We start from the raw sequence: 24164 nt of genomic DNA, 5'->3' as shown, positions 1-24164 counted from the left end.
ACACTTGTAAACTTAGCCCAATCGCCGTCGTCACCGTTGATGCCGGTGGTGTCGTCTGCATCGAGCACGACATGACGCTCCTAGATGCCACAACTATTGTTGACCCTCAATGTAGTAGGCTCCATCTGGCCCAGCCGTTGGCCCAGCCGTTGCGCCACTCATTGCCTAGCCATCTCCACGCCGCTCGTCGCCCCAGTCTACCTCTAGGGTTGCAAATTTTGAAACAAACTAGATTCTAGGGGTACACATACTTGAGGACTAAATAACAGGATTTCAAAAATATCTAGGAGGTTTTCTGCAAAATACACATAACACATGCACCTTAACTGCAAGTTTTTTTTACCTATTTGCACCCGCATGTTTAGGCATCTCCAACGGGGCGACGCGTTTTTATGTCCGCATGCGTCTTCCCCTCCTCCAGCGGCAGAGACGCATATTTTGACCGCAAGGGCTTGACATGCACTGATTATGGGAGGAGAGAGAGAGAGAGAAAGATTTTATTTGTGTGGTGTGGAGTGGCCAGCACATGGCCTACCCTAGATTAAAGGAGGAGAGAGAAGAAGACATGCAGCCCAAACGGACGAAAACGGACGCGCGAACGCGTCCGTCCAGAACTCCAGATGCATTCCTCGCGCATATTTCGTCCACGTTTGCGTCAGGACGGACGCTGCGGACGTTTTGCATCTAGCCGCTGGAGCACGTTTTTTATCCGCGCAACGTCCGTTTGCGTCGCCCTGTTGGAGATTATTTTCGATAAAGGATGCTTTATTACTTTTGAAAAGCAATTTACATCCAGCCTCTGCATAACCAGGATGCACACAACCGTTTAAGTGTCTCAAGTGAAAGATGGAAAAAAATCTAGGCGAGATACATATCGAAGCGATGAATCATAAACATCTAAGGTATGGGTGGAGCATCTATCCGTAGACTATGCTGCCACCCATGAAGGGAAAAAGTATCTCTCGCCGTAGCCTCCAACTGTGTACAGACCTCCGTAAATAGATCTCGGTTCTCCACTCGCTGAAGAGGTAACCACAAACGGAGAATACCTGTACATCTATAGATGACCTGCCGCCCTTAGTTTTTGTACCACTCCTCCAACAGGCAACTTTTGGTATGAAAGTACACCCTTGAACAACTATTTGTAAATTGTAAGAGCATCTCCAGTCGCGCCCCCAAAGCGTTCCCCAAAGCTATGTGGGGCGCGTCGGACAAAAAAACGCTTCCAGTCGCGTCCCCCAAACCCGTTTTTTGTCCGGCGCGCCCCGATACGGTGTCCGGCGCCCCGAGCCCATCCCCGCCCCACAGGGGACGCATCGGGGACGCCGGACACAACGAAAAGCGAGGCGAAGAGACGCGGGCCCAACCCGTCAGCGGCACAATAAATTTTAACCTAACCGTCGCCTACCTCGCGACAGAAGTTATTGGTGCGCAGCGACGGTGCAGTTCCCGCAGAGGCGTAGCAACGCGTCTCGTCGTGCCTAGCTCTGCGTGCCGACGTTAATGAGCGCCACCGCTCCCCCGCCTCCCTCCGGCCTATATAAAGGGCCGGCTCTCAGGCTCTGACACACAAACCCTAGTGCCTATCTACCCAACCCTAGCCGCCAGCATCTCAACAAGAGTCGACGCCATGGCTGGGAGAGGTGGATGCCGAGCTCGTGGTCGTGGTCATGGTCGCGGCCGCGGCAGAAGTGCACGCTCGCCATCGCCTGGCACGCCGTCGTCTTCATCGTCGGAGATGGACGTGGAGGGGCCCGTGCAGTTCGAGTTCGTCCTCGTCCTCAAGGGCGACCCACGCGGCATCCAGAGGCTCCTTGACTCCTACGCTGCCTACGTCGCCGGCGACGACCGCCCGGGCACGCTGCATCTGCGGGAGGCTGCGTGTGGCTACTACCGGTTGATGAGGACATCCCTACCTCACTACTACCTCCGTCATTACAAGAAGATGATCCTGCTATGAAGTTCAAGTCCAATGAAGTCAGGATTGGACCGATGACACGAGCTCGTGCGAAGCTACTTAAACAACAGGTGAACTTGTTCCTAAACGATACTTTGATTGATGAGAACTTTATACTACCTAAGTGCTATTACTTATGTATGATCAGGTATGAGGAGGGAGCAAGCATCGCATGAGGAGGAGAGGAGCAGCTGGACCATAAGATGGACGTGAAGCTGGACATGGAGCTGGACATGAAGACATTCCATGAATGCGCGAGGGAGGAGCGGGAGGCATGCGCGAGAGGGGAAGCTGAAGATCAGGCCGGTGCCAGATCCGGTCCGACCGGCCGTGCCGCCGGACCATCCGGTCCCAGGCCCGGTCCGACCGGATCCAGCGCCGGGTCCATCCAGTTTCAACCGGCCGCGGCGCTTGTGCCATCCGAGCACTATCCAGTAAGCCCGGAAGCTTCGTCCGGTCACCACCCGGCGCCAGGCCCTGTTTGAACCGGACCGGCCGGTCCTGCACCCATCGACCGCCGCTGCACCGGCCGACTCCGAGTCTGTCTCGACCAGATCTATTCTGGGTCGGTTATTTTCGTACTTTTTCGACCTGAGGTCGTCCTGGACGCCTATATAAGTCCATAGGGCGCCCCCAAAGTTGCTTTAGACAACGTTTAAGATAAACCCTAGTTCATAGTTGTTTGCTTTGCAACTCTATTGAATTTCTACATCCAATTGCATTGATTTGGTGTGGAATCCCTGAAAAGTCTTGTGTGATATGTTGTTCCATTGGGAATTAGTAGATTGCAACTTACCGCTTCGTGGTCGGCGGCTACGTCCGCAAGTGTGTGGAGTTGCGAATATCTTGCAGTGTTGAGAGCTGTTGCATTGGCGACAGGGACCAATCGAGAGATCTTGTTGCGTCATACAAGTTATCATCCACTACATCGTCGTGTTTTTCCGCTGCTATCACCCCGTGATCATCGTCACTACCGTTGCTTACTGAGAAGATCGGGCCACCCCTTATCATCTTGGTATCAGATTCTCGGGTTTCCTCGGTAAGCCATCCACAATCCACCCCATAGTTGAGTTGTGAGTGTTTTCCTATCCAGAAAAAGCCAAAAATATTAGGGTTAGGATTTGCCATAGCTTTAGATTGCACTAATTTCAAGTTTTAGTTGCTTTTCGTAGTTGTTTTTGCGTATCTTTTCTTCCATCTAGTATTGTTCGGGTTTGAGTCTGCGCTATCATCTAGTTTTCAGTTTTTGTCACTCCGAGTACACATAGGGTACAGTGTGCTTGTTCCCAACCATAGACACAGCCTTTCGATATAAGTGACTAGGAACTTCCCCAGAAGAGACTAGTTTTACCGCTCGACAGGCTGCTCATTAGGGTTTTGGTGCTTTGCAGATTTTGTTGGCCGTGTTATCAAGGAGTTGTGTCATAAAACAAAAACAAGAAACCCAGAAAATAGAAAAGAAGCAAAAAAGAGCTACATAGCTGCGTTCCAAAAGAAAATCCAAAAAGAAAAAGTGTCAAGTTCTAGTAAGATCAAGTGAAGGCCTAGTTTACTTTTCTGCACCTGTAGTTGAGCAATCTTGTGCCTGTTTCGTTGAGCTTTGCTAGTGTCTCTTTAGTGCATTGCAACCTTTCATCCATATAGTTGCATTGCCACATTTATCGCCTTGTGTGAGTATCATTGGTTGTCTACGGTCAGCGCTAGAGCTTGTTATTGGTGCAAATAGGTAGCCTACCTACAGCCCCACATATATCCTGCTTTGTCGTGTGATTGTTCTTATACCCTTGATATTCGCTTCGCTACATCCGTGCACTAGTTGTTACTACAAGTGGTAAGCAACACTAATTTACTTTGGAACGGTAAGATCTCCTTTTCTTATCAGTTTTTGAGTGAGTTGTGAGAGTACCACCATATATTTTGATTTAGTGCACTAACCTACTAATCATGTCTGCTAGTGATCATAAGCTTGTGAACCAGGAAAACAAGGATTCTGCAGATATCATCACATGGAGGGAGTTTGAGGCTCTTCGTAATGAGATGCGACGTGAATTCCGCGCTCAGGATGATGAGCTTAAAGGGACGGTCCAAGAAATCTCCCAAAAGATAGATGCTACTGATGAGACCGTCACTACAATGCAAGATCAAATGACGGATATTCAGCGCACTCTTCGAACTTTGCAAATGTCTATTGAGAACCTTACAAATCGACAGCAACAACAACATGAAGACGATGATGAAGTGCCTGGTCGTGGTGATCGCCCTCGTGGTTGGGCTCCGCTTGGCCGCAATGGTCGTGGACATGATGAGGAAGATGGATTCGGTAAGCCTAAGTTCTCCATACCCAAGTTTGAAGGAGGAGCTGATGTTGAAGAATACCTCACTTGGGAACTCAAGATTGAGAAGTTATGGAACTTACATCCGAACTACACTGAAGATAGGAAGATCAAGCTTGCTTCTTCTGAATTTGTTGGCTATGCATTGCGTTGGAGGGATGCACTTATTCGTAATCGACAGGAGGATGGTGAACTTCCTATTATCACATGGCGTGCTATGAAGGATGCAATGAATTCTCGTTTTGTGCCCACTAATTATTTGCGTACAATATATGATAAGTTGACCCTATTGAGGCAAGGTGTGAAGACTGTGGATGAATACTACATGGAGATGGAGTTGCTTATGCAGCGTGGCCGTGTCCGTGAGTCTCTCGAGATGACAATGCAGCGTTTTCTCAACGGGTTGAAGTATGATATCAAAGGCATTGTTCGTCACTACAGTTACACCAGTATGAATCAATTGTTACATCATGCAAGAGAAGCTGAATCACAGATGGCTGAAGAAGCAAAGGTCAAAGGTCGTGCTACGGGAGCTGGGCGTTTTACACCCCGCGCGCCCCCATCCACGGCGCCGGCGCCTTCGACGCGCTCCGCCCCTTACTCTACTCTGCCTAGCAAGCCGGTCTCTAATGTGTCTAATGCAAAGAAGTCCGAATCTGCTGCAAGTACGAGTGGTTCTAGCGTGTCTACTGCGCGCAATCGTGATATGGCTTGTCATACATGTGGTGGTAAAGGTCACTTCAAGAGAGATTTTCCTAACCGCAAAGTCATGATTATCAATGAGTACAATGAGTATGAGACTGGAGATGATGTTGATCCTAATGCTCCAGAAGATGATGACTATGACACTGATGGTGAAGATGCATATCCGTCTGATGCTCGCACCATTGTTGTGTCGCAGCGTGCTCTTAATGTGTTGCCTAGTGCATCTACTCAGCGCTGCAACTTGTTCCAAACAAAGGCTTTAGTTGGTCCTGACAAGGCTTGCAAGGTCATTATTGATGGCGGAAGTTGCCGCAATTTAGCAAGCAAGGAGTTGTGTACCAAGCTGAAGTTGAAGTATCTACCGCACCCGCATCCATATTATATTCAGTGGTTGAGCGACAATGGCGGGATGAAGGTAAACCACATGGTGCGTGTTGAGTTTGAGATTGGACCGTATAAGGATTGCATTGACTTTGATGTGGTTCCTATGACAGTGTGTCATCTACTATTGGGTCGGCCTTGGCTCTATGACCGTTCTATGCAACACAATGGCCGTGCCAATACATATCACTTGGAGTACAAGGGAAAGAAAATTAACTTACAGCCTATGTCACCACAACAGAATGTCAATGAGTCTCATCAGAAAATTGAAGTCAACTTGGAGGATGCACCTTTAGATAGGCGAGAGAATTGTAATGTTGTGAGTGATATAACGAAAAGTGAGCGAGTAAATTCCTTAGTTTCATTAGCCACCAAAGAAGACATGAGAGAATTTAGTGAGGATCCTACGGTAATGCCTCTTGTGCTTTTGTACAGGGGTACGGTTTTGATTTCTAACGACATGACCCCTCTTTCTCTTGGTGTTTCTAATGTTTTGCAGGAATTTGGCGACGTGTTTCCGGAAGAGGTACCCGCTGGACTACCACCATTGCGAGGTATTGAGCATAAAATTGACTTGATTCCCGAAGCTTTGCTTTCCAATAGGGCGCCATATAGAACGAACCCCGAAGAGACAAAGGAAATACAGAAGCAAGTACAAGCGCTACTCGACAAAGGTTATATCCGCATAAGCCTTAGTCCTTGTGTTGTTCCTGTTATTTTAGTTCCTAAGAAAGATGATACATGGCGTATGTGCGTATATTGTAGAGCTATAAACAACATTACTATTCGATATCGTCATCCTATTCCCCGTTTAGAGGATATGCTAGATGAATTGAGTGGTGCTACTGTGTTCTCTAAAATTGATTTGCGTAGTGGTTATCATCAAATTAGGATGAAAGAAGGGGATGAATGGAAAACAACCTTTAAAACAAAATTTGGTTTATATGAGTGGTTAGTAATGCCTTTTGGTTTGACTAATGCACCTAGCACTTTCATGAGATTGATGAACCATGTTTTGCGTGAATTTATTGGCAAATTTGTGGTTGTGTACTTTGATGATATATTAATCTACAGCCGGAATGAATCTGATCATACTATACATATTCGACATGTTTTGCAAGTGTTGCGTGATAATAAACTCCATGGTAATCTTGAGAAGTGCACATTTTGCAAAGATAAGGTCATATTTCTTGGTTATGTTTTCTCTAAGCATGGAGTAGAAGTAGATGTGTCTAAAATTGAAGCTATTCAAAATTGGCCTACTCCCATGAATGTGAGTCAAGTTAGAAGTTTCGGATGAAGCCTGGTGACCGGGTGTATACGTGAGCACGCGGTGAGAGACTGACACGTGTCCGACGGTGTTAGGTTTGCCGTTAGATGATAACTAGTTAGAAAATAAATCGAGCTCTGTGTGCCTTCGTAAGTACTGCTATTTTTTTCCGATAAAGAAAGAAAGTAAGTACTACTGCTCCGGACTGAATAATCTTGAAAAATAAAATAGTACACTAATACGGATTGATGTACAGCTACAGAGTTGGCTAAGCTGTTACCTCAACAATGTATCGGCTAAGTTGCGTGTTTCTGCAGATTCAAAAGAAGGGAGCAGAGATTTCTGCCTGCAAAATTGGAATGCTGTTTAGCAGCAACGATAGATTTGGACAACGTAATCTACACAGACTAGTCTAATACCACTACTTGGCAAGTTGGCATGCATCCACCTGAGAAAGCCACAGCTAGAAAGCTACCACAAAGGAGAGTCGTTCCTAACTTTGGTCCAGTCAACTAAAATGCGCGATGTCAAAATAAGGTGAGCGACAGGAACTGTCAATCCTGTACTAGGTAGGATCCAGTTAGAAATGAAGCAGATACTATCAGGAAATGCCAATCAACTAAACTGAACTGCACTGCGCTGAAAGATAACTCTAATGTAAGAACATCCCAAAATTGTTTAGCTGATCTTAGCATTTTCTGAATTGGGCTAATCTTAGGACGTCGTCTCTGCAGTAGTTCAGATAGAAGAGGTCATGCAAACTAGCTGTAACTTGAGTCAAGCAAGCAAGCAACGAGTCTTACGGCGGCCCAGCCTCCATTGCCCCGTTACGGAACTCGACATTTCTATCCTGCACCCGAAAACCAACAGCAAAAACCGTCAGTTCTCAGCAGCCAGCCATGAACAAAGCAGAAACATGGAACTATGGAAGCCTTCGGGAGAAGGTCGAATTTAATTAATTAATTAATTACCAGACGCTCGTACTGCTCGAACACGGCGAGGTCAGCGCCGCCGTTGGCGCGGGCGCTGTCGGCGGGGCCTGATCCGGGCGGTGCGTCCTCTTTATCGTCGTCGTCGTCATCTCCGTCGCCCTTGGGCTGGTGGCGGATGCCGAGGCCCGCGTCGTAGTAGCGCTCGAAATCCTGCGCCGATGTCGGCCGGGGCGATTGGGGACAGCGAGATCTCAGCACGGGAGAGCAGGATGAAGAGCGTAGGCAGCTGCAGGTGAATTGTTTACCTCGAAGGACCAGCGGGTAATGGAGGGCTCGTCGGCGGCGGCGGCCATGGCGAGCGAGTGGGCTCGCCGAGGCGACGGTGTCACGTGCGCGCGGCCGGTCCTCTCGACGACCGGACGCGACAGCTCCCGAAGCAGCTGAGGCGTCTGGCGTTTGGCGTCGGGTTGTTGGCAATAAACAAACGGAACACGCTGGAGAGCAGGCCGGCGGCGGCGTTTCTGGCCAGGACGGTGGCGCTCTGATTCTTGGCCGGGCAGGGGATTAGGCAGAGGTGACCTGAGGCTTGGCGGCGATGGGCTCTAGGCCGGCGTGGAGGAAGGATCGACCTCCCGTCCCGGAGCGTGGCTGGCGGCGGTCGACCTCCCGTCCCGGAGCGTGACTGGCGGCGTTTTTGTGGTGGTCTGGAGAGGGGGCGAGAGAAAACTGTGGTTCAGAGAAAGAACGAGGGGATAAGGTGCATCGGGTACGAAGGGAAGGGAGCGTGGGAGAGAAAGGATTAACACCGTATGGTTGCCGTTAGCAAAAAATGAATCTCAAGGTTGATCCAACGGCAGCTAGGGCGTGCTCACGTATACACCCGGTCACCAAATCCACTCTCTTAGAAGTTTTCATGGTCTAGCTGGGTTTTATAGAAGATTTGTGCCCAACTTTAGTACTATTGTTGCACCTTTGAATGATTTGACTAAAAAGGGTGTTGTTTTTGAGTGGGGCGCAGCCCAAGATCATGCTTTTGATGAACTTAAGAGATTGTTAACTTCTGCACCGTTGCTTGCACTTCCTGATTTCAATAAGCAATTTGAGATTGAATGTGATGCTAGTGGTATTGGAATTGGTGGTGTGTTGATGCAAGAGGGTCGCCCAATTGCATATATTTCTGAGAAACTTTCTGGTGCTAAGTTGAACTATCCAATATATGATAAAGAATTGTATGCTTTGATTAGAGTTCTTGAGGTTTGGCAACATTACTTGTGGCCAAAAGAATTTATTCTACATTCTGATCATGAAGCCTTGAAATATCTGAAAGCCCAATCTACTTTGCATAAGCGTCTAGCTAAGTGGGTTGAGTTGATTGAGTCTTTTCCATACATTATCAAGCATAAGAAGGGAAAAGATAATATTGTTGCTGATGCTCTATCTAGGAAGAATATGCTATTAACTTAACTTGATGTTAAAATTTCTGGTTTAGAGATACTATGTGATTTGTATGCCACTGATCATGATTTTGCTGAACCATATCGCTTATGTGCTCTTGGTAAAGTATGAGAAAAATATCACATACATGATGGGTTCTTGTTTAGAGCTAACAAACTATGTGTTCCAGAATCGTCTGTGCGTTTGCTCTTATTGCAGGAATCACATGCTGGAGGTTTGATGGGTCACTTTGGGCGTGAGAAGATGCTACTCATGCTAGCTGACCACTTTTATTGGCCAAAGATGAGGCGGGATGTGGACATGTATGTGAAGATGTGCATTACTTGCAACAAGTCCAAGTCCAAGCTGAAGCATCACGGTTTGTAAACTCCTTTACCGGCACCTACTACACCTTGGGAGGATATTAGTATGGATTTTGTGTTGGGTTTGCCGCGTACTAAGAGAGGCCATGATTCTATATTTGTGGTAGTTGACAGATTTTCTAAGATGTCACACTTTATTGCCTGCCACAAAAGCGACGATGCGTCGCATATTGCTAACCTGTTTTTCAGGGAGATTGTACGTCTACATAGAGTCCCGAAGACTATTGTTTCTGATCGTGACGTAAAGTTTATGAGCTACTTCTGGAAGACGTTGTGGAGAAAGCTGGCGACGAAGCTGCTTTTCAGCACTACTTGTCATCCTCAAACTGATGGTCAAACTGAAGTGGTGAATAGAACATTGTCACAATTATTGAGATCTATGATCAAGAAAAATCTGAAGGATTGGGAATAGTGTTTACCGAATGTGGAGTTCGCTTACAACAGGGCGGTATATTCTACCACAGAGTTGTGTCCCTTTGAGGTGGTGTATGGTTTCAAACTCATTACTCCGCTTGATTTGTTGCCTCTACCTATACATGAGAGAGTTAATATGGAGGCATCCAAGAGGGCAGATTTTGTACGGAAGATACATGTGAAGACTAAAGAGTTGATCGAGAAGAAAGGCAAGAGCAATGCTGCAAGGATGAATAAAAAACGTAAGGAGATGTTGTTCAAACCTGGTGATATGGCTTGGGTACATTTTCGCAAGGATAGATTCCCGAAGCTGCGGAAGTCTAAGTTGAAGCCTCGTGGTGTTGGTCCTTACAAAGTGCTTGCCAAGATCAATGATAATGCATACTCGATAAATCTTCCAGTTGATGAGTTTGGTGTCAGTAATTGTTTCAATGTTGCTGATTTGACATCATATGACGGAGAAGACCTTGGAGCGTCGGGGTCGACGCCTTTTGAAGGGGGGGGGGAGATGATGAGGACATCCCTACCTCACTACTACCTCCGTCATTACAAGAAGATGATCCTGCTGTGAAGTTCAAGTCCAATGAAGTCAGGATTGGACCAATGACACGAGCTCGTGCGAAGCTACTTAAACAACATGTGAACTTGTTCCTAAACGATACTTTGATTGATGAGAACTTTATACTACCTAAGTGCTATTACTTATGTATGATCAGGTATGAGGAGGGAGCAAGCATCGCACGAGGAGGAGAGGAGCAACTGGACCAGAAGATGGACGTGAAGCTGGACATGGAGCTGGACATGAAGACATTCCATGGACACGCGAGGGAGGAGCGGGAGGCATGCGCGAGAGGGGAAGCTGAAGTTCAGGCCGGTGCCAGATCCGGTCCGACCGGCCGTGCCGCCGGACCATCCGGTTCCAGGCCCGGTCCGACCGGATCCAGCGCCGGGTCCATCCGGTTTCAACCGGTCGCGGCGCTTGTGCCATCCGGGCACTATCCAGTAAGCCCGGAAGCTTCGCCCGGTCACCACCCAGCGCCAGGCCCGGTTTGAACCGGACCGGCCGGTCCCAGACCCGGTCGACCGGCCGCCAGACCGGCCGACTCCGAGTCTGTCTCGACCAGATCTATTCTGGGTCGGTTATTTTCGTACTTTTTCGACCTGAGGTCGTCCTGGACGCCACGCCCCCAAAGTTGATTTAGACCACGTTTAAGATAAACCCTAGTTCATAGTTGTTTGCTACATCCAATTGCATTGATTTGGTGTGGAATCCCTGAAAAGTCTTGTGTGATCTGTTGTTCCATTGGGAATTAGTAGATTGTAACTTACCGCTTCGTGGTCGGCGGCTACGTGCGCAAGTGTGTGGAGTTGCGAATATCTTGCAGGGTTGAGAGCTGTTGCATTGGCGACAGGGACCAATCGAGAGATCTGGTTGCGCCATACAAGTTATCATCCACTACATCGTCGTGTTTTTCCGCTGCTATCACCCCGTGATCATCATCACTACCGTTGCTTACTGAGAAGATCGGGCCACCCCTTATCACCGGTGGATCGTCGACGTGATCTACGACGCGCCCGACAAGATGTACCTCCACATCGGCTCGGAGAAATTCGCACGCCACCACAGCCTCGAAGCCGGCTTCATCCTCCTGTTCTCCTACTTTGGCGGCAGGGACATGAGCGTCAAGGTCTTCGACGAGACGCGCTACCGTTGGGACTACCACGACGACATCACCGACAAGGAGGACGACTGATGAAGAGTGTTGTTTGTTCGCAGCGAATACGTGCACGAAGGTCTGTGTCTGTTCTTCCTCGGTAGAACCAACAAAGGCACCGTCTCCCGCTGGATTTTCCTGTTTGGGTGACTGCGTGTGCCCTCGAGTGTTCTTTTTCTTGGCAGCGAACACATGAAACCTTCGATGCACGGCCTAGTTAGATTTAGTTTTTTTACAATATTTTATATTTGTGTCCACCATGGTTCAAACTATGTATTAGTTTGTGAAAAACTATGTTCCTAATTATGTCTTCGTGTAAACCACGTTCTCAATTATATATTAATTTGTGGAAATTGAAATAAAAATACCAAAAAAATTATTTTTAATGTTTAAAGGCGGCGTTTGGGGGACGCGGCTGGAGAGGGACGTCCCCCAAACGGGCACGGAAGAAACACACCCAAACCCTCAATCCGGCACGGTGAAGATGCTCTAACGATTGGTGCAAATTTTTTGACAACAGCAAAACCCAGTAAGAGAAGGGTACAAAACCCAAATCCAGTTTGACCAAGCCGTCCGTCCGTCCACGGGGTTTTCGGCTGCCCCATCCATCCCGCCATGGCTTCGCCATTTTCGTGTGTTTGGTTCATGGACAATTGTGGATGGGATGGATGGTCCAGATTTTTGTGGATGGGATTGGATGATCCTTGTTTTTGTTTGGTTCAAAGGATCGAGGGATGGGATGAGAAGTGTTTTATCTTAGCATATTTAATAGGAGTTTGTTAACACGTTAATAGGAGATCCGCTGTGGCCGGCGTCGTTGTTGTCATGTCGTGACGCCGCCACAGCCTCCCCATTGTCCAGATGGCCCAAGCTAGATCTCCGCTGTGTCTTCTTCTTTCTTCCATTGAACTGAATCGAGCCGAGACGCCACCATTTGTCGCCATGGCAGTCGTCTTCCTCCACTCCGGCCGCCGCTCGCCGCGTTCAATTCCGTGGATGCCACGCCCCTTCCGGCCTACCCGACAACTCCATCAACATCATGGTTATCCTCCGATCCTTCCGGATCTCTCCCCGTCCTCCCTCGTGCTCTGTGGCGAGGTACTGTGGTGCGCCGCCGCCGTCAGCTCGGGCTAGTCGCCGGCAAGGTTTCCGGCAGCTCTAGATCCTCGCGTCGTTGCGTGCAGGGAGGGGCACTTGCTTGGGCGAGCCACGAGGCGTGGTCGGGCGAGCAAGGTGAGGTGCTCGCGCGTGAGGCACCTGGCGGCGGCTCGTCGTGGCTTTGGCCGACGAGGAATTATTAGCGGGGAGGGAGAGAGATTAGGAGCGGTCCACAAATTGGAAAAACATGGATGAGGAGGTCCGGCCAATTTAGAGGGATCACTTGGGTCAGCATCTTTGGGGAATATTCTATTAGGTGGATGGTACCATCCCTCTTGATTTACAACCAAACACATACAAAATTAGGACCATCCCATCCCATCCCTCATTTTGTCACGAACCAAACGCACGCTCGCGGCGAAGGTTTTCGGGGGACTAGCGTCGTGCCTAGGCCACTGCGCTGCTCTGCTCGGTCCTACTTTATGGAGACTGCGGTAGTTGAAAACGGGGTGACTGGTTGACACGGAGGGCGCCGCCTCCCTCGACAAGCACGCGCAGTTCCCTGCGCTTCTTGGCCTGGCCGCCCTCGCTTCTCCTCCTCCCCTCCCCATCAATCCATCATTGCCAAGCGAAAAGGCTATGAGCTTTTGGGGTTTCTTCCACGACGACGACGACGGCAGCGCCGCGCCCGACATGGAGGAGTTCCCCTACCTCTCCGACGCCGGTCCCGGCGTCCTCACGTCCTCACCGCCGGTACGCAGCGCCTCCCCGTACTTCTTTATCAACTTCTTGGTCTTTTCTTTGCGCGGTCCTGTGCGTGGGGCGGAAAGGCGTGTCTTTTCTCGTTTCCTCACTCTCCCGCGTGGTTTTATTTCAGGCGGACGGACCAGACCGTGACCGCGGCGGCGGCGTGAAAGTGAAGCGGAGCGCCTCGGTGGCGGAGAACGACAGCCGGTCGGGGATAGACCACCTCGACACCGTCGTCTCTGCCGGAGTCGACTTCGGCGCCGAGGACGCGGCGGAGCCCGGCCGCCCCGCCAAGCGCAACAGGACGTCCTACGGCCGCCACACGCCGGACCAGATCCAGGAGCTCCAAGCGTACGCGTCCTCGCCCCCTACACTCCCGATGCTTTGCTCGCCTCTCTGATCATGCGTGTGTGCGTGGGTGCGTTTGTTCTTCGGTGCAGCTTCTTCCGGGACTGCGCCCACCCAGATGGCAAGCAGCGGGCGGCGCTGGCCAAGAAGCTCGGCCTCAGGCCCATCCAGATCAAGTTCTGGTTCCAGAACCGGCGCACGCATGTGAAAGTAAGCAAGCAACCAACTTTATCCTCGATCGATCCTTTACCTCGTCTGCTTTGCGCTGCTCGCTGGCTGGCTGGTGCATGCGCGCGCGCGCTTCCTGACACGCCTGCTTCCTTCCTTTCCTGTGTTCGTTGATCTTGCAAGAGGGAGGCTCTGCTGGTCGAGAACGCGCAGCTGCAGATGGAGAACGACAGGCTGCGCGCCGAGAACGCGTCCATCCGGGGTGCGATGATGCACCAGGTGTGTGGCGGCTGCGCCCACGCGTCCTCGCCGATCCTTCGGGGGTCGGCGTCCCGGCAGGAGGAAGAGGACCTGCGCGTCCAGAACGCCAGCCTCAGGGCCGAGCTCACCCGGTTCTGCGCGCTCGCGTCCAAGCTCCTTGGCAAATCCATTTCCCTGCTGGCGCCACAACCAATGCCAGGGGAGTGTGTTGGCTCACTTCCGTCGTCGGCCACAGTGGCCAACTCCACGGTCACCGCGTTCACTGCTGGCAGCGGCTGCAGCTCAATGGCCACGACGAAGGCTGGCATTGACAAGTCCGTGTTGATGAAGCTTGCAGCGAGCGCGATGGATGAGCTCGTCAAGATGGCGCATATGGATGAGCCGCTCTGGACTCCAGGTGTTCCCTTGCCTGGCTCCCTCGCCAAGGACACACTGAACCACGAAGAGTACCTGAACATCTTCTCGCCGTGCATCACAGGGGCGAGACCTGCGGGGTTTGTGTCCGAGGCCTCTAGGGAGTCCGGCATTGTAATCAGTGGCAGTAGCGCTGCGCTTGTGGAGACCCTCATGGATGAGGTTTGCCCTCCTCTTACCACCATGCCCCTTCCTTCATATATTCTGTATGTCTGAACTTGCATTGGCTGTTTGAAATCTTGCTGCAGAGACGGTGGTCCCATATGTTCTCGTGCATCATCGCCAAGTCATCGACCATGGAGGAGATATCGACTGGAGTTGCAGGAAGTAGAGATGGTGCATTGCTGCTTGTGAGTGTTGAACAACACTATCCAGTGTCTATATGCACATCCTATAGTTAACTGCAGCGTCTAACTGATCACTGCAACAGATGCAGGCAGAGCTTTGTGTTCTTTCACCTCTTGTCCCTGCTAGGGAGGTGACCTTTCTCAGGTTCTGCAAACAGTTGGGTGATCGTGCGTGGGCTGTAGTGGATGTTTCCATTGATGGATTGGTGATGGAGCAAGGCCTAGCTGTGGTATACACCACTGCAAACATGAGGTGCCGGAGGCTGCCTTCTGGTTGTGTGATGCAAGATACCGCCAATGGCCTCTGCAAGGTACACCATCCTATCTCCATTCACCTGTATACATCATGATCTTAAGACACTTTTATGTGCTTCACCTCGTAAACATATGCACTGTTAGGTTGGCAATTGATAACTGTGTTAGCACGTGGAAACTCATCTACAAAAACATTCATAGTTTACTACTAGCTATGCTATTGAAGCCACTCCTAGAAGTGGTATTTGTTGGGTTAGTTTGTCATTGGGTGATCCACATGCATCACGACTCACAACTCATAGGGCACGCTCAAGCTTTCAACAGGAATGTACCAATGGTTTGAGGTTCCTGGAATGACATGATCTAGATCTAATATGTCAGCTATTCTTGTAGACGTGTGCCATTTCTCATAGGCCAGACCATGTGCAGAAAGATCTTCTGTTCCTATATCAGTCATTTTCAGTATTGTTGTGTGACTCCTGTTTATCTTCCCTTTCATGGCTGCTCACTTGTTATTTTGTCAAGTATAGATGCAAGCAACAGTAATGTGTCAATTAATATAGTTATTGCGATGTAAACATTCAGTACAAGTTACAATGTGGGAAGGTCTAGCATCTTGCATAGAATTAGTTTAATTTGTCTGCTCTTTTTTATATTCCAAAACTTGGCCAATATATTTCATCAAAACGTAAAAACATGTTTTGTTAGCACTGTCTAACCGGTAGTTACACAGGTGTACCTGATAGATCCTAGTAGAATTGCACCGCCCAGCTCGAGAATGTGTTCGGCCACGCACTCATCCACTTATGTGCTAACAGATGCAACTGAATCTACACTGCAGGTCATATGGATTGAACATACAGAATATGATGAATCCTCTGTGCACCAACTCTACCGGCCTCTCCTTCGTTCTGGCCTCGCCCTTGGTGCAGGGCGGTGGTTCGCGACACTACAGCGCCAGTGTGAGGGCTTGGACATTCTCATGCCATCTGTCACAGCACCGAAGCAAGACTCATCAGGTACAGAAATATGACAACGTGCAACATCTATGTGCCAGGCTTCCTTTCAATTAAAAGGCAATGTGCTACATTTTCCACAGATGTCATGGTGGATGGAACACGGAGCTTGCTGAAGTTGGCGCAGAGGATGATGGACAACTTCCGTGCAGGGGTGAGCACATCATCTGCTGCATGGAGCAAACTGGATGGCTTAACAGGCAACATTGGGGAGGATGTGCGTGTCATGGCAAGGCAGAGTGTGGATGAACCAGGGGTGCCACCTGGTGTGGTGCTGTGTGCTGCCACATCAGTATGGATGCTTGTAACACCCAAACGGCTGTTCAACTTCCTGTGCAACGAGGAAACACGTGCTGAATGGGACATCCTAAGCAAGAGTGGCCCTATGCAGGAGTTGACAAAAATTGCCAAGGGGCAGCAGGATGGCAACGCTGTATCTCTGCTGAAGGCCAATGTGAGTATTATATACTGCTCGTCCTAATTGCTGCTCCTTCTCTGCTTTCTGGAAACATCACATGCTTAACCGACTAGTAGTCACGAAGCTTTTTAATTATGTAAGATCTGAACCCATTTACTTCCAGGCTTTCAGATAAAGAAGGAACACATATACCTAAAAGGCTAAAACTTGGTGGTGTGCTCCGAATGTTTGTTTAGGGTGTAGATATGATCAGGCATAGTTTAATTATGAGCATGATGAAGTATGAATGGTCTGAAGTTTGTGAGATTTATATTATTGGTGAAGAACATATAAGATGTTTTCACCAACCTTAGTACTACTTACTAGTTACCATCTCTATTCCAATACCAAATTATATGTACTTTCAGGATGCATGCAGTCAAGCTTAAAAATTTACTACAGCTATACACTCGTACAAAGCATTTCATATCAAATGTTTCATATAATTTCAACTAGCATAGAACTAGCAAAGGTATTTGAATGTATTTATCGGAGGAGAGATGTGAAACAGCAAGAGATTTCCTCCCCCTGGGGCACACACCCAAATGTGTATGGTTTTGTATTAGAAGGAAAACCAACAAGAGATTGAAAGTAGGTAGTAGATTAGGTAGCATCATTGTGTCTGAATTCTTTGCAAGTAGCAAACTTGCGCTCCTGTGTGAAATTCCATCTAGTTTCTGTGAACATTTATTCGGTATATCCTGGTCTTCATAGGCATCTTCAGTAGCAAAAATGTCTGTCATGTTTTTGATTCAGGGTGTTCATACATGTTCCGCGTGACGGTATCTATTCTTTCTATTTTCCATTTCTAGCATAACCCTAATGTCATACATGGTGCAGGCCATAGACCTACAGGACAGCAGCATTCTGATCCTACAGGAGACATGCACAGATGCATCTGGCTCGATGGTCGTGTACGCCCCGGTGGACATCCCAGCAATGCGCCTTCTCATGGACGGAGGGGGTGACTCAAGATCGGTTGCGCTATTGCCATCCGGTTTTGTTGTTCTTCCTGCCGGGCCTAGCATATCTGGTGACGAGCACAAGGCATGCGGCTCGTTGCTCACCGTGGCATTCCAGATACTTGTGAACAGCAGCCAGCCCACCGGAAAGCTCACCATGGAGTCAGTACAGACCGTGAAGACCCTAATCTCTTGCACCATCAACAGGATCAAGACGGCGCTGCAGTGCAATGATGTCTGATTAGTGCAATGATGTCTGATTAGTGAAGACGAAAGCCATTTTGGCCTGGAGTGAGCAGCCAGTGACGAGTCTGAGTCAAGAGCGAACCGCGAAATATGAGTGGCCTTTGCTAGGTGATAAGGATCAGGCGGCGCAGGTCCTTAGCACAGAGCAATGGTGGTGGTTCGGGTATTGACTCATTTTGGAAAGACTGTTGGGGCTGGTGTTATGATTTGTAGTGAGTAGGTGTCATCTAAGTATTTTGTTGGCAGCTGTTCCATGCTTTTGTTACAGCGACATGTGGTGCTTTCTGTAGGAGCTCAGAATTGCAATGCTCGTCATGCCATAAGTTCTTTTCTTTTGAGGTAGTATTAGGTTCAGATAGTGGTCTCTGGCAACCTGTTTCCTAGAAAGAATCAACTTTGCTATGTTAACTTCTAAGATTTTCAGATCACTTCGCAGTTTCTTTTGTCATGTAGCAACTTTGGTGCACGGTACGCCTAAAATGGGAAGGTAGCTGCTAACTCTGCTCATAAGTTCAGGCAATCATTACATGCAAAGAAAAGATGGATCCATTTCCTAACAATGCTAGGTCATCAGCATGATATGAAATTGACTTGGATCAGTGATAGTTCCTTTTATGACACTGGTACGGTAGCAGCACAACGGTCTACAGGACCAGAACAATTCGGATACAGCAATGGACGAACCACAGATGTTTGGGCCAAGCTGTTTCAGTCTTCACTAATCACTACAGGCTACATCTGCCACACTAGATTAACATAACTAGGTTTACTCCAGTGAAGCACTATCTTACACAATACCACGGCAGAGTTGTAATAAGAAATCCGTGCAACGCTGTGAACTGATATCAGAGCTGCTGCACAATGTTACGCTTTTGCTGTTTCTCTCGCCAGGGCATACTTAGCCAGAAGGCCAGAAAGCTGAAGGAACGACCCAACACCATCACAGATCCTCATGTGGGCAAATCCAGTTTCCTGTGCAAATAAACATGAAATTTTAGCCCGCACAAGATAAACTGAGAACAGTCAACCACATAAGTAACAGGACTGTGTTTACCTTCAGGAATTCAAGCTTCAGATATTCAGCCATGTCATAGTTCTTGACAACACGGAAAAGGGTAGTGATTATGTCAGTAGGAGAGTAGCCCAGATCATAGAGTTGCTTTAGGCCAGAGCAGGCCTCATCAAACTTTCCATCAAGTACATTTTTCACTATATTCTTGACATGCAAGGGATGTGGTTGGTCGCATACCTGAACAAATTCATTATTACTGTTAACTGAAGAAAAAAATGCAAAATTTAGATGATGCGTGGTGATATAACTTATATTGTACCAACCTTGAACACATTTTCTTGATTAACAAAACGAAACCCACTAACTGTAGCTTGCAAATTGTTCAAAGCTTGTCTCATGTCACCATCAGCAGTAAAAATAATGGCTTCAAGACCTTCTGGCACATAAGGGACCTTCATTGAACAAGAATAGATACATTAGACCTGGCACCCAGGCCAAACAAACAGAATATCCTTTAGGGCTGTTAGATCAGACCCTAGTTTCAAGGTTTAACCAACATTCAGGTAATACGAGAAACCCTAGTATTGGCATGATCAAATGAGTTTCAACACTGCAAAATATAGAAACCATCGAATTTTATAAGGCTGCTGGGTGTTGCTTGCTTCCAGTCTTTCAGGTAAAAAGGTGCCTTGAGGTCCCATACTGATCATCTTTTTTACAAGACAAATTAAGTTTCTCAATCTAACAGCTCGGTCTATTGAAGAGCATTTTAGGATGACTAACAGGATATGCACCTGTAGACTCAACCAATCGGAGCATCAAAGTACATTCAGTAAACCAGTAAGGCAGGTACTTGTTAAAGCTAAGTTAACTTATCCTGACCAGACCAGCTCAGGGTGTGTTTGGTTGGGCTGTGGCTTATCTGAAAGCTGATGTGAGCGGTGTGCTGTGGAAAAGCAGTTGTGGGCTCTGTGCTGTGAGAAAGCCCCAAAGCCATTTGGCAACTAGCTGTCTGAATTGTGGTTGTGAGGATACATGTCCGTAATACCCCTGAAGAGATGAGAGATTGTTTACAAACTGTTTAATGAAAAGGACTTCATTAGAGGTTGATCTTGCCATGAGTAGTGTTGTTGTAACTAATTGATTGATTATCTAGTTAATTATTTGATAAAATTCCTGATCAATTGACATATTATCTTGTTAATAATTATATTGATTTTTCTGACTTAATTCACAAAATGTTTAACAAAAACCATACTTTGCGTCCCGTGAGCACGAGTGTGAATCCTCAAGTTTGGCCATTTACAACATATGTGCCTAATTAAACTAGATGTCTTAACTTCGACAAAGCAATCAACGATCAGCTAGTACTCTACAGGTCCAAACAGCGTACTCTCCCACGGTGGATCTGCAGTGAGGAACGGAAGGGGACAACCTGGTGCTGGAAACAGTTTGGGACAGTGGCAGGATGCCCCTCCTCCAGCTCCGGTGGTGGATTTGCAGGAAATGTCTTGAGGAGCAGCTGTAAGGAGGACCGTGGCCGTCAGTAGGAACTGATGTGGACGACAACGACAGTCGGGGAGGAACCAGAGAGGAGGTACAGGTTGGGGGAGAAACCAAAGAGGAGGACGACGACAGCAGCAGTTGGGGCGGACCGGTTTTCCTAGAGGTGGCATCCTCTGCTCGAACTCCACCGACGTGTGGCGGCGGCAGAGGCTGACGCAAGGGGTGGCAGCGAGAAGCCTAACGGAAGGGGTGGAGGCGGAGGGACCTGCTACAGAGGCGGGGCGAGCTGGCATCGGTGGGGGGAGCTAGAAGACGGTCAGGAGAAGGTGGCGGTGCCTAACAGTATCACGAGAGAGACATGGGGACTGGTCAGGGAGATGCCTCATGAGTTGGGTGGCAGGAGGCAGTTAAATTACCACAGCTTTAGGGGCAAAATCGAAAGGACTCCAAGCCAAAGCCAAAAAACACCTCCTGGCGTGCTTTCAACAATGCGCTAGTTTTCTGGTGGCTTTCCAAGTGTGTTCGCTGAGTTTGCTGTTTGGTTGGGCTTATGGCTTACAAGCAGAGAAAGCCACCGCAAAAGCCCAACCAAACACACCCCCAGTGTGTGATTTTCTGACCATCCAATTACAGTATGTAATCAGTTAACAGCAACAGACTAACATTCACTCTACATGGATTAGTTACAGTAAAATCGTAATTAATTGATTTGGAAAACAGCAACCTCTGGAGCAAGAACACTCAAGTAGCATAAAACATTTATCTGGGCCAATTACTTAACATTAGGGATCAGGAGCATTGATGGGTCAAATACCATATCGACAGCAAAGCCTAGAATTAAGAGCTGTGGTGAAGCCACAAAATTATGTAATGACAAAAGGAGGACACCGGCAAGATGCACCATGGATTAAGTGCAAATATCATTTAGTTGATGGTAATTGGTATCCATACCCTAAACTACAGGCTGCCTATCAGCACTGTGCATTGGCTCTTCAACTAGGAAATACTTCTTTATAATACCTCAAATTAAGCTTCTTTATATTAAGGTAGGCCGTAGCTCTTGTACAGAAAAAAGGCTAGTTTTATTTTCCTTTAACTGCAGAACAGGACAGTCATGTGCATGCTCTTATATAAGCTCTAATCATATTAATGCATGTACATTACAGTCATTATGCACAGATAACAACCACAGAAAAAGTTCAAAAGTGATATTTGAAATAAATAAAATTAGAAGAACAAAAATAATACAGACCTAGCAGGATTACATGTCAGAAAGGGGCTTAAGATGGATAATATTTAATGGGAAGACACCTTAAAATGGAATGTAATTTAAGGTAGATGGGGAATGCTCATGCGATCTTTCTGTGAGGGTTTTAAGTGGTTAAGATGGATATCAGATATAGAAGTCCAAATTAGATAAATGTTTTGGATTATTATGGCGATATGAATGGAGCTGTTTAAGTACACACACTTCTAAGTCCTTGCGATTACAGGGGTTAACAAATTACCTTCTCAGCTGCCACCACAACCATAAGGCGGCCAAGGATCTCCTGATCTGAAAGCCTCGAGAACCGGACAATAGCGCAGCGACTTTGGATGGGTTCGATGATTTTAGATGAAGTATTGCACGCAAGAGCGAATCTTGTGGTGTTGGAATAGATCTCCATGGTTCTTCTGAGTGCTTGCTGTGCCCCAGTTGTCATGCTGCACATAGCATGTGTTAGTCCGAACAGAAACTAAAAAATAGTTACCTATGTCGCTAACAACAATTCGATCCATGATTTGAAGCCTTCACAACAACTGCAGCACTACACTTGCAGATTTAAAGTTGACACTGGTTCTCTTTTTTATACTACCTTATGTGTTACTATTATAATAAACTTTCTGGTGTAATCTTCAGGTGAAGTGTATTTTTCTTGGTGATGTGTACTGACATTCTGGGCATAGAACAAGAACGTGCGATATCCCCTGCCCATTTTCCTCGGATAATACAATATTGTATTATATGGCAACCTCTAGCTAGTTTCTAATGCGGTTGTGTCATCAGTTCGTAATCCAGATGTAGTGCTAGCTTTCTCCAGTTCGAAACCAACAGATGATGAACTAGCAACAAGGTCACTGACACATCCTACTTTCAATCCTCAGATTACTGCCGACCACAAACCAACCCCGCTCCGGGGGTGGCATTACCTGTCAGCCTCGTCCAGTATGACGATCTTGTGCCGTCCAGGCGGCAGCGTGACCTTCTTCTGCGCGAACATCTTGATCTTGTTCCGCACCACATCCAGCCCCCTGCAAACGCACGGATCGACCATCAGTACATCACACAACCAATCCACACACGCAGACACGAGCCGACAGTACAAAATTAGGTCACACGGCGGGTGGCGGCAGCGACCTGTCGTCGGAGGCGTTGAGCTCGAGCACGCCCTCGCGGTAGCTGGGCCCGAGCATCTCGTGGGCCAGCGCCAGGATGCTGGTCGTCTTCCCGGTCCCCGGAGGCCCCTGGAAGGAGAAGAGAAGGTGTGAGTTTTGAGGTGTTCTGAGGGTGCGCAGCGCGCGGAAGGTGTTCGAGGAAATGGCGCTTACGGAGAGGATGAGGTTGGGCATGTTGCCGTCGCGGGCGATGACCTCGAGGCGGCTGACGGCGTCGGAGTTGCCGACGACGTCCGCGACGCGGCTGGGGCGGTACTTCTCCACCCACGGGATGTTGTACGTGTCGGCGGGGGCGGCGGCGGAGGAGGAGGCGGCGGCCATGGCGCTGGGTTGAGCCGAGGGAGGGAAAACCGCGCGGGTTGTGGAGGGAAATGTGGGAAAAGTGGGAAAAATGCCCGGGCAGCGGCGCGAGGGTTTCGTTTCGGCTGTGGGTCGCTTTGAAGACGACCGGCCGGTGGACGGCTGCGATCAACGACAGTGATTAAGGGCATTTTGGTTATTTATTTTTGTAAATTTATATGGGTCTTCTTCACTCTTGAAGGCAAAATTTCAATTTTCATTAAAGTCTACCTCCCAAACATGCTTCTAGAGAGACGAGGAAAGTGACGAGGAAAGTGGGCCAATGAAGTCGACCAAGATCATACTAATGGAACGATTTGACGAAAGCAATTTCGGTTACGGTGGACATCAATCAATTGCCTAAAGCTAACAACACCACAATAACGTGTAGCTTTGATTCCGGCGAAGCAACATTTGTCGAAGATCCATGTAGACATGGTGATTGCAAAATACTACGTGGGAAAACACGGATTAAGCTACTACATACTATGTTTTGCATCGTGGTACCTATTACACGCCGTCGCTATATATGTGATGGAGTGGAAACATGTGTGGCATGGTTCTACTCCATTCCATAAGTATCGATAATGACATGGTCGCCACATTATGAAGCAAAGGTGTAGTAAACATATGGTAGAGAAATCAAGTAGAACTTTCCTTCCTCACTTCCCAAGCACCAATAGAGCCACACTAAGAGGGTTGGTAATAATAGGAAGACTAAAAAATGTGAATGCGCCAATGAGAGTATCTCTCTAGTGTTGAAATATTGGGCCCATTTTTAGTGACCCAAATTAGATTTCAGTTTTTCCTATAAATCTCAAAGCCCACATAGTGGCAGCCTTGTGAGTTTGAGCCCAAGTTGGTGGCAGCTCACTAGGGAGTGGTAAGAGGTGGGAAGTTTAGTCCCACATGGAAAGTTGGGAGGAAGTTAGACCACCTTATAAGGTGGGTTGTTCCACCACTAGTAAGTGAGTGAGAATAGGAGTGCTACACGCGCGCTCCTCCTCCTCCTCGCTCGCTCGTCTCGA

The 24164-nt window shown here is 48.1% G+C and overlaps 3 protein-coding genes across 3 annotated transcripts; 1 reads left to right on the top strand and 2 right to left on the bottom strand.

Annotated features, from left to right (window-relative positions):
* Positions 1-6922: 6922 nt before the first annotated feature.
* LOC127329356 (uncharacterized) lies at positions 6923-8253 on the bottom strand. Its single transcript, XM_051355883.2, has 4 exons — positions 7884-8253; positions 7618-7788; positions 7450-7496; positions 6923-6992 (listed from the first exon to the last, which is right to left on the bottom strand). Exons 1-4 carry the CDS (start codon positions 7929-7931, stop codon positions 6923-6925), a joined length of 336 nt encoding a protein of 111 aa, XP_051211843.1. The 5' UTR covers positions 7932-8253.
* A 4852-nt stretch (positions 8254-13105) lies between these two features.
* LOC127335887 (homeobox-leucine zipper protein ROC4) lies at positions 13106-18271 on the top strand. The gene is made up of 9 exons (XM_051362616.2): positions 13106-13375; positions 13500-13720; positions 13810-13927; positions 14069-14722; positions 14809-14910; positions 14991-15218; positions 16004-16181; positions 16262-16632; positions 17476-18271. The coding sequence occupies exons 1-9, from the start codon at positions 13262-13264 to the stop codon at positions 17836-17838; spliced, it is 2349 nt and encodes a 782-aa protein (XP_051218576.1). The 5' UTR covers positions 13106-13261; the 3' UTR covers positions 17839-18271.
* A 158-nt stretch (positions 18272-18429) lies between these two features.
* LOC127335888 (replication factor C subunit 4) lies at positions 18430-23214 on the bottom strand. The gene is made up of 7 exons (XM_051362617.2): positions 22951-23214; positions 22760-22866; positions 22552-22653; positions 21870-22065; positions 19179-19307; positions 18898-19092; positions 18430-18815 (listed from the first exon to the last, which is right to left on the bottom strand). The coding sequence occupies exons 1-7, from the start codon at positions 23116-23118 to the stop codon at positions 18708-18710; spliced, it is 1005 nt and encodes a 334-aa protein (XP_051218577.1). The 5' UTR covers positions 23119-23214; the 3' UTR covers positions 18430-18707.
* Between the last annotated feature and the right edge of the window lie 950 nt (positions 23215-24164).

Source organism: Lolium perenne, chromosome 2, assembly GCF_019359855.2.
Source record: "Lolium perenne isolate Kyuss_39 chromosome 2, Kyuss_2.0, whole genome shotgun sequence".
NCBI lineage: Eukaryota > Viridiplantae > Streptophyta > Magnoliopsida > Poales > Poaceae > Lolium > Lolium perenne.
This window is presented reverse-complemented; position numbering and strand designations above follow the sequence as displayed.